This window comes from Daphnia carinata, chromosome 5, assembly GCF_022539665.2.
Source record: "Daphnia carinata strain CSIRO-1 chromosome 5, CSIRO_AGI_Dcar_HiC_V3, whole genome shotgun sequence".
NCBI lineage: Eukaryota > Metazoa > Arthropoda > Branchiopoda > Diplostraca > Daphniidae > Daphnia > Daphnia carinata.
In genome coordinates, this window is record NC_081335.1 from 679570 (window position 1) to 689044 (window position 9475).

A 9475-nucleotide genomic window follows, 5' to 3' on the forward strand; every position below is an offset into this window, starting at 1 on the left:
CATTTTTTTCTTTTAATTGTGCACAGCACTTATTTCAATCGTCACACTGCTCACTAGCTGCTCATTGTATTCCAAACATTCCACCATCAAAACCATTTCGTGAGTAAAATAACAATCAAAACCATTTTTAAACAACAAAAACGAAATTTGTTTTAAAACGCATACCTTAACGCTTGGATCCATTAAATACCCATTACAACGAAACATTTTAAATTGAAAGAAAAGAAAAAAAAAATTATGCAAAAAGGTCGGATATGTACAGATGTTGAATATCAAACAGGAAACAATCCTCATCAATTGTTTTTCAAGGAGAAAATGAGGAAAGGCTTCATGTCGACAATTAACTAATGGTTATGACTATCGTGTTCACCATGAAAACCCAACAGTTGAGGTGCCATAACAGTCACCAATTTTTGTAAATGAATTTGTGGATCTTCAGTACCGTGCTCTTCATGTTCCCCGTGTTCGTGTTCTGGAACTATTTAGTGCAACAATACCAGGTTAGACGTGGTTTGTGTAAGAATAGTAAAGGTAATTTCATTATTCATACTTAGGGCTTCGAGTCCGATCATAAACAAGAATCCTAGGAGGACAGTGGCCCATTGCATCAGCTTATTGGACGGTTTAGTGCGTTCACGTTCCAGCACCTCAAAGAAAGCCACGTAGATGAGCGTGCCACCGGCCAGACCTTGAAGGATTAATGACGTCAGCACTAATCCTACTGACGTGCCATTTGAAAGGGCCATTCCCACTCCAATTCCTTCAAATAAAAAACCATTTAAATTTGAAACGGATCATTTAAAATATCATTTTCTTTTACCGATGGAAGATACTAGTGATAAAACGATCATGTAACAGATTTGTAGACTAGGTTTGACTCCGTTCGATGCCATATCCAAGCCGACACAGAACGTAATCACAAATTTATGCGTTGCCACAGCAGCAAAAAGACCCCACACATCGCCTTCCGTCTCTTCCAATCCGATTGCGACTCCCTCCAAGATTTCGTGTAAGGACAATCCAATAATGATGAGAAGGCCTTGAACAGATGGCAGCGTCCTATTCGTATCAGCCATCACGTGATGGTGATGATCGTGATGATGAACTACGCTCGCCGTACGGTGCTTAGACGTGATGGATATATTGTCAACAATGGCTTGATCGCTTCCAGAATTCGTACTCGGCGTGGACAAATCATCGCAGTTGGATTGACAAATTGTCTTTTCGTTGCAACCATTTTCCAGCTCGTCGGGTTGAATGGGTTGGACAACGGTAATGCCAACAGATTGATGAATCGAGACGTCAGCTTTCTTACGATGATGAGACCTTCGATGAATAATGACGTGAACGAGCTCTTCGATGAGATAGACGAGAAAGAATCCAGCACTAAAGATGATTTCAGCTATTGGAAGTGACGACTTGATGGTGCCATCTGCTTGTAATTCTGTGACACCTTCGTGTAGCTCGGGTAACAGATGAGTCAATGCTGTGGCCATTAGGACTCCGCCACCAAAGCAAAGCATTCCGGACAATACGTTACGAATTCCAGGTGACATCTCATGACTGCCGGATTTTACTTTCATCCGGCGGATAATCCAGATGGGAAGTAGACCAAGAATAAGTGTGCCTAATGATAGGACGATCATGGAAATGACTTTGGCGAGGTCAATCGAATCCATTTTTTTTTTGTGTGTACGTGGTCCGTTACGTATTTACCTGGATTGGTGAAATAGAAAAATGGGAGAAGTATAAAAAAACAAGTGTTAAACAAAACCAAAGATTTTAAAGAATGAACATTTTTTCGGCTAAATTTTAGGGGTTTTAACTGCTTTCTTTCAATGTCATTCGAGGTGTCGAAAGTTGGAAAGTCCATTACCTGAACGCCATTGACGGTTAACTGTCCTTGACAGCGATAACGCTATGGACTTAACGTTCCATTTGACTCCGTTTGGAGTTCTACAATTTTCTCTGGTAATAAATGTCTAATAATTCAGCAACCATAGTTTAACAGCTTGTCCAAAAGCTTCAGGCTATTTTACGTTAAACACAATGTTCCAACTTAAATACTACGACCTTGCATGAACTTAATTATCAGCCAACGTTGCTATGCGCAGGTCATTGTTCTACAAAACTTTACATGACCTGTTTGAACCTAAACAAACGGGAACGTTAAGAAATCATTGATTTTACAGGTAGTCTCAAACGATTTCTTTTACATTTATACTGTTCTTCTATGTCGATCTTAAACTACACTAATCCTTTATTTACTACAATTCTTAGCTATCAAATGTGCGATAAAACATCTCAAGACGTGTTTCACATGGGTTAAAGTCAGAGGCGTGGGAATTTGAAGGACAATGTCATCTGTAGGCGTTACAAGTGTAACATCTAAGGTTCAAACGTCTAACCAAACGTAATCTACGTACATGTTTTCGATACATACCGATCAGTTTTTGTAAACGAACTCCCTGACACATTGAAACACCATCAATTACAACTGATCGTAATACCAGACTCCCTTGACAGATAAAATCTCGCTGATAAGAGATGCAAATCAAATAAACTCTCTGCGATTACTGAATTAACACGTTCTCTTTTCGTTCGTCTATAATTTAAATTTCATGATTGCGATAACTGTGGTTGCAGCGAATAAAAATACCCGGCCACACTCGCATACACTTGCCACTGCGGTTAGATTTGGAGCAAACACAGCTGATGTTTATGGAGAAAACGAGCAATGATACGAAAGAGCTTTCTCTTCTTTCCGACTACGTTTTTACTGGCACTTGTTTATTAAAAAAAAAAAAAGTTCCTTTAGCAACAATCGCGTGTGCTTCTTAAGTTTCCAGGTGGTAACTAAGCAAATCGCTCTTCGTAACACGTGGAAAACGAGTTTTAATCAAGGTTTTTACTGAAGACGGCGCACGACTGTCGGGCAAAACAAGTTGCTGTGCAAAGCAAAATCTGAATACTCATCTTCCTGAAGTTTTTGTTTAAACATTCGGCAATGCAATCCGGTTTTTATTTCAAGGTCACATTATGCCTCCCCAAAAACCTACCTGTTCTTTTTTCTTATTCATAGATTTAGCCAAAGGTAGAGACGCACGCAAATATGTAAAAAGAAAGTTGTCCGAGAAATTCAGTCCGAACAAAATCTTGCCTTAGGTTACAACTCTTCTTTAGGAATTCCCACTAGTTTCCTGTTTATTGTTGTTCCATGCAATGGCGTCACGGGGGGAAAGAAAAAGAACTCGATTCGACACTACTCAGTCCATCCAAACCGGATGGAGGACTGAAGCATTATTTTTGGAGAGTCTCGATTGATATATGTGTAGAGTTCTTTTTCTTTTTACAGTTAGAAAGTATATGCAGTAGCTTATATGTGTTACCATGTCGTTCTTTTATCAAGTGGTCACAACATGAACGTCTTGGTAACGGATACGGTACGTCAAGATTTACACCTAAAAACCTAATAACGCTATCCTTTTTCACAGACTGTTGGCTACCCCAATCTGTAAAAACAGTTTACTAGGACACCACGTGAAAACTACATTGTCACAAGACCCGAACAAAAATGGCCGTTGTTCTTGTAAAGAAAACTCGAATACAATTGTAAAAGTACAACGGCCATTCTTATAACTATTCAACGCAATGACTTCTTCCTTTATATCTTAAAAGCCTATTCTTAACAGAACGGAACAAATGTTTGAAAAGGGTTTGGACTCACCTGTGAGAAAAGGAAAAGTAAAAGTTCGGTCGGTTGAATCTCCCGCGCTCCCGCCGAGAGTAGTGCCGTGTGCATCTTTTATAGTAGCCCTTTTTACTTTAGGAAAAGGGATGGAATCATATGACCTCTTTACCTGAAGCCAAGCCGTGCAGGGCTAGATAACCATAGCTTCCAGGCAAAGTCCATTTCAACTGGCTCGCTGATCACGTGGTCAAGCTCCTTCTTGCCCTGCGTGAATAGGAGAGAATGAGACTATAAAACAAGACCGCCTTTGTTGTCACACAGACCAATAGTATGTCGGCTACTGTGCGGACAACTCAACGCAAATGCCGTACCAACTTTACAACAGAAATTCCGTGTCGTTCGATGGCGGGATGTGATGAGCTTCTTTTAACGTCTCCCAATTTTCTCATTTGGCATCGAACCGGAAAGGGAAACTCAAATTCCATTTCATCACGTGCATTTGGTTCGCGTGCCTAGTGATAACCAATTAATGGACTACCGGAGCGTAAAACTCCGAAATTCGAAAACTGCACGTCGTGCAGACCATGACGAAGCATCTTTGAACCTTTGCACGTTCCAGCAGTAAGCCCTGGTACATGGCTTAAACAGCATTATAGGCTCTAGTCACGAGAAGCGGTCATTAATGTTTAGAATAATCAACGTAAACGTGGGTTACCATAAAATACGTCTTTCAATAAAGGTGGCCCGTCCATTTGATAAGAGGCTTTTATTGTAGCGTTCACGTTGATCTTTTTCGCGTGGCGTGCAACGTGTTACTATAGTCTACAATCAAAACAGCACGAATCCCAAGCCCCTGTAACACAAACGAATAATCAATGGAAATAAATCATTATAAACTAGCGACAGATCATTGAAAAAGAAACGTAAAGGGTATACAGTACTTTAATGTTTTGTTTTTTCAACTATTCAAAGAGCTGTAAATGGAAGTGAATGCCATGGCTGCCAGTAGGTGCTGACGTGTCTATTATCAAGGACTTTGTTCTTAGTTTCTCGATCTTTTCAAGATATGGTGAAACCAAACAGCTGCCAGTTGTTTGACTGTTTCACAATGCACCAAGTGTTCTTCGCTTCGTACGATAAAAAAAAGCACTGAAAATCCGGGTCCAATGAATATGTAATCGAGGACAGAAAAAAAGGGGATTCCATATCATGACCCGTTTGCCCTGCGTGATAAAACAAAGACGATTAAAATTAAAAATAGCTATGCCAAAGTGGTATGGCTACCTACGCAAATTGTAATTATCAGTTTAATCGTATTTATTATCATTTAGAATTGGACAATGTGGAATTGTGCAATTTATATCACACTTATCAATAAGAGAAAAACAGGATCGAAAACTTTATCCAATTAAATCACCTTCTGTAGTTCTCCTTTTCCTTTAAACTCAGCGTCAGTGTTGGGACTTTGACCGGCCTCCGGTGGATGTTGAGCGGAGGACGGCGACAGCATCGGACACTTTTTTAGTTCAATTGTTTGACCGGATGATTTAGGTGCCTGTTGGAAGGTCATGGTTTCGAAAATGTTATTAAAGTCAAATCGAATTTTCTTATACCAATCAGTTCCTATAACTGCATGTCCGTTAGCTCCGCCCGAAACCAAAAGCGGAAGAAGTCCACGTTGGCCATTATATTCGACATGGATTATGCATCGACCAACGAGCGGCATAACGTTGTTAGCGGTATCGTGAATGATGATACTGGTTGGTTGGAGTCGGGGTTTGCCTATCATTTGCCACTGAGAAACAGTGATTTTCGACTGCGTGGCCCCCGTGTCCAGCAACATTCGCAGATTGACGCCTTCGACTTTGACGTGAACGTAAAAAGGGCAGGTTCTTTTACTTGTTTCCACGGCTAACTGACGTTCTTTCTCGGTTTGATTCTTCATGAAATGAGCAGTCGGGATGCAATGAAAGATTCGGTTCCAATCCAAGTGTAGAGTAGGGAACCATCTCCTGCCCATTAAATTACGGGTGTCCGTTCGATTCGACACTGTCAGAGGCAACAGGAAAAGCCTTCCAGCGTAACGTATTCGGGCGGTGAAATGGCCCTTCAGCACGACTTCAACTCCCGTAGCCGAGTACCTCTTGGTAGTGGCTGGCTCTAATTGTGGTCGGCCCAGCTCCTGCCAAATAAGTGCGTTAATGATTGAATCGTGACAGCCTGAATCAATTTTCATCGTTACAGGTTTGTCGTTGATCACGATCGGTAGGAGATATATTGATAAGCTATTATAGATGATAGTTGGCTCATACGATTCGGATGTACTCTCCTGAGTAGGAACATTTGCCATTTCTATTTTCAAGTTTCGATCTTGGAAAGTAAAAAATGATTAAGAATTGGCTCTGTCTTTCACGCATAATTACATGTTTACCTTTAGACGTACCGAGTGACCCGGCCTATTCGCAATCATCACGTTCGAGTTTTTGATGAGCACGACTGCCAAGTCTGAATCCGGCTTCCATCAAAATCTAAATTTCTGAAAAGTAGTGATTAGTTCGCACATAAATCAATGGTCGTTGTAGAAAGGATTGGCGAAAACCACGCCAGCTGCTGCCATTCCTATTGTGAATGTGTGATCAAGGGAGGCCATGATGACTATTTCAAATGTATTAAACTCAATGTACGCAAGCTTTTTTTAAGCTACAGCAGTCGATTGTTCGGTAGGGGTTGCGGGCACCGTCGAATCTACAACTGGCTCAGTTTCAACTACGGGCTTTTGTTGAACATAGGTTTTTCTTCCAGGCTCTCGTACTGGCATCCAGTCGGGAATGATCTTCTCGTGGATTCTCCATAATCCATAAGTATTGGCCAAATGTTTCTCGAAGACAACGTACTCGACAACATCTTTGGCAACCACTTCACTGCCGTACAGTAAGCGACCAAACCGATCATAAACTGCTAGTGTTTGTTGGGTATGAAAACGAACCGTAACCTGAGATTAAAGTTGATATTTAGTCATATTTGATACGCAATACGATTGAGTGTTCAAACCTGTGAAAATATATTCTCCTTGTTGATAACATCGGTGCATCTAGCATGAACTACTCTTGGCGGCTCGAGAGATTTAAGAAATTGCCAGCGTGTAGTGCATGATTTTAAATCATACGTCATCAGCGGAAAACATAATTCTGTAACACACTGATGTAGAGTATCATAGTCTTTCCTACACACAGTTTAGTAAATATAATTGTGTATAAGAAAATATGAACGATAACTTACTCTGCTAGAGCTTTATGTGCTTTGATGTAAATGTCCTGAGCTTGTTCTGCAAAGGTGCTTGGGCTAAAGTTATCTTCAAAACTGCGGATTTTCCTGACAGCTAGCATAGACTTGCTCTTTTTGGAAAGAAATTCCATGCTTTGTTTGGCACCCTACACAGCATTCAAATCATGAATTGACACAATGATTGAAAATAAGCTTTGTTACCCCAAGTGTCAAAGAAGAGAGTTTCCCATCACCCTCCGGAGGAATGTATGGTTCGAAAACAGCTCCAGTTGCAGATATGGTGAGGGGCCTTTCCATCCAAGCACGAGGAGGAAGCATACCCTGTTCCTTCATCCTTGCCCTTATTTGATCTGGTGTTAATTCTGACACATTATCTTCTTCACGAAAATCTGGCAGCTTGACTTTTTGAACCTATTACATAAATTCATATATCAAATTCTCTGTAAACAAAGCTAAATATTTGTTAACACAACCTTCAGTCTCCTCAGCTTCTTAAACTGAGGAGCCCAATGTTTGGTGTGCCTTTCGCGAACCTGAATCCCGGCATTTAGCGACGGTATGTTTCGTTGATATGCCTGAATCGAAACAAACTCCCATTACCAACAGGTCAATTACAATATAAAATTCGACAATACTGTTTTCAAAGAAGACGCTAGCAACGTCCTGAAACAAGTAAACTGAGATAAACTATTCATGATCGATGGCGATTGTTTTTGATCCGAAAAAACCCCCAAAATGTGTTCATTAAATATGCACGGCAGACGACAGGCGGGATCAATACAGTAAGGTCATCTGGCGGTTCAAAACTCCAACAAGAATAGGGGCCGCTACTAGCCAACCTCATTGAAACGTTTCCCTCTCAGACGCTTCAGTCGTTGAAGCGTTGAGGCCGAGGTGTGTTTGTTGTCTTGCGTTTTCCCACCTTGCAACACATCATGAGAATCAGGTTTTTCTTCCGATTCCACAAACTAGATTGAAAACGAAGTCTAAACTTTTTGTGAGCGTAAACTCAAGTGACTGTGTGCACGTTTTTACACATGTTTTTCTTCTGACGCCTCGTTTCCCTCTCGAACGTGCTTTGTGTTTCAAAAGAAGATTCACAAGAGTTCTTTTTTTTTCTCGTCTGAACTTGACCTTTTGTGTGTATGTGTGTGTGTGTGTGTGCGAGTGTCTGTTCCGAGTGTGTGCTAGTGGCGTGTCGCTGCAGAGGCGTTGTGTGAGTTATTTCCTTCATAACCATCTTCGGATAGAAAAAAGAATGGAAATCTTTTTTGTATAAAACAAATGTTGTTGCCTTTTCCGTCGTTTGGGGCGCCAACCAACACCTGCTGAAAAGAGTCAAACTGTCCCTTTTTCGCATGTTGGCCGTAAGCCATTTTGAAATTTCAGACGAACATCCTTGAAAACGCACAAATTCTATTGTGTTTTTTCATTGGCATTTTGTCTTGTACGGGAGCTATAAAAAAATGGAACCCTCATCAAGTTGATCTCTGCAGAACGATTAAAACTAGGGATTTTTTTTTTTAAAGGGGGGGGGGGAGAGTAAGCTATTTTGTGCATACAGCCCAGCTACTACCAGAAGGGGAGGAGTGGTGGGGTAGGAAAAGAGCCGGCAAAACTTTTGTGTGTGTACTTATTGATCGTAGAGCAACTGTATGTGCGTGTGTGTCAGAGAGAACTGCGTTTGCTTGACTGTTCCAGCAACAGAGACCGTCTGTTGCCTTTTTGTCAATGCATTTTCGTTTTCCTTAATTAGACGTAGTTTTGTAGAGCAAGTGTAGAGTCGAAAATGGAGGTAGAACAGTGATAACCTCAATTGGAAGATGTTTGTAACACCGGAACAATTCAAGTAGCTACTGCGTGTGTGTTCCCCACCTTGAAAAACAGATGTGTGTGTAAGCCTTCGTCGTCTCTTCATCCATTTGGTTGTGTTCCTTTAGATAACTGGCCCGGTCAAACTCTCGCTTCCCTCTTCTCTTCCCCCCCCCCCCCCTCGCAGCCATTTTCTTTTTCTCTGTGTTATTATTCCTTTTTTTTTTATATATATACCTGGGAAATGTTCTTTAACACAAAAAGAAGAGAGAAAAACCCCGTGTGAACTAAAGCACCAGCTGTTGGTCCCCTCCAAAGATTCCCCCCCCCCCCCCCTCTAACTTTTTTTCTAGGAAGAGATTGGGGGGGATAGGAACGAATTTCATGAATCAAAAAATAGGAGGGGGGTAACATTCAGGTCGATTTGAAAAGAGGTAGAGGATGTTTAAAGGTGCAAATCACATTCGATGTTCTATCGTCTGCTTCGTATTTTCTTCATCAACAAGTTTGATCCTTTTTCCCTTTTTTTTTTTGATGGATCGATTTCGTACCGGAATTGTTGCCGTACCCCCTCGATCCACAGGTTTTTGTTTTTTTTTGTTTTCCTCATCGAGAAACATTTGAGCATCATGCGATTTGACGTTTCCCGTCGCGTTTGATTCAGGTGGAAATGATCCCCCCCCTCCT

At 41.1% G+C, this 9475-nt stretch overlaps 2 protein-coding genes across 3 annotated transcripts; both read right to left on the reverse strand.

Annotated features, from left to right (window-relative positions):
• Positions 1-50: 50 nt before the first annotated feature.
• Positions 51-6070, reverse strand: LOC130696378 (zinc transporter ZIP3-like). 2 transcript variants are annotated; one of them, XR_009002613.2, is made up of 7 exons: positions 5934-6070; positions 5109-5873; positions 4633-4914; positions 4063-4544; positions 3861-3955; positions 3728-3802; positions 1672-1716 (listed from the first exon to the last, which is right to left on the reverse strand). XR_009002613.2 is itself a non-coding variant. In XM_057519467.2 (4 exons), exons 2-4 carry the CDS (start codon positions 1677-1679, stop codon positions 345-347), a joined length of 1203 nt encoding a protein of 400 aa, XP_057375450.1. In that variant the 5' UTR covers positions 1680-1716; positions 3728-3802; the 3' UTR covers positions 51-344. The 2 variants fall into 2 exon arrangements, 1 of the variants encoding a protein (XP_057375450.1); XM_057519467.2 differs by lacking the exons at positions 3861-3955; positions 4063-4544; positions 4633-4914; positions 5109-5873; positions 5934-6070 and adding exons at positions 51-478; positions 551-760 and having other exon boundaries at positions 821-1716.
• Positions 6071-6343: 273 nt separating this feature from the next.
• Positions 6344-7750, reverse strand: LOC130696380 (large ribosomal subunit protein mL45-like). Its single transcript, XM_057519469.2, has 6 exons — positions 7612-7750; positions 7450-7551; positions 7178-7387; positions 6971-7122; positions 6743-6914; positions 6344-6683 (listed from the first exon to the last, which is right to left on the reverse strand). Exons 1-6 carry the CDS (start codon positions 7669-7671, stop codon positions 6387-6389), a joined length of 993 nt encoding a protein of 330 aa, XP_057375452.1. The 5' UTR covers positions 7672-7750; the 3' UTR covers positions 6344-6386.
• Positions 7751-9475: the final 1725 nt, after the last annotated feature.

What these genes read in the sequence shown, in the direction of transcription:
- LOC130696378 (XM_057519467.2), bottom strand. Translation starts at nt 1,679, where the DNA reads ATGGATTCGATTGACCTCGCCAAAGTCATTTCCATGATCGTCCTATCA. An exon ending in ATCACTAGTATCTTCCATCG is followed by an intron (nt 761 to 820) that starts GTAAAAGAAAAT and finishes TTTTATTTGAAG; the next exon opens with GAATTGGAGTGGGAATGGCC. An exon ending in GATCGGACTCGAAGCCCTAA is followed by an intron (nt 479 to 550) that starts GTATGAATAATG and finishes TGCACTAAATAG; the next exon opens with TTCCAGAACACGAACACGGG.
- LOC130696380 (XM_057519469.2), bottom strand. Translation starts at nt 7,671, where the DNA reads ATGAATAGTTTATCTCAGTTTACTTGTTTCAGGACGTTGCTAGCGTCT. An exon ending in GCACATAAAGCTCTAGCAGA is followed by an intron (nt 6,915 to 6,970) that starts GTAAGTTATCGT and finishes AACTGTGTGTAG; the next exon opens with GAAAGACTATGATACTCTAC. An exon ending in AGGAGAATATATTTTCACAG is followed by an intron (nt 6,684 to 6,742) that starts GTTTGAACACTC and finishes CTTTAATCTCAG; the next exon opens with GTTACGGTTCGTTTTCATAC.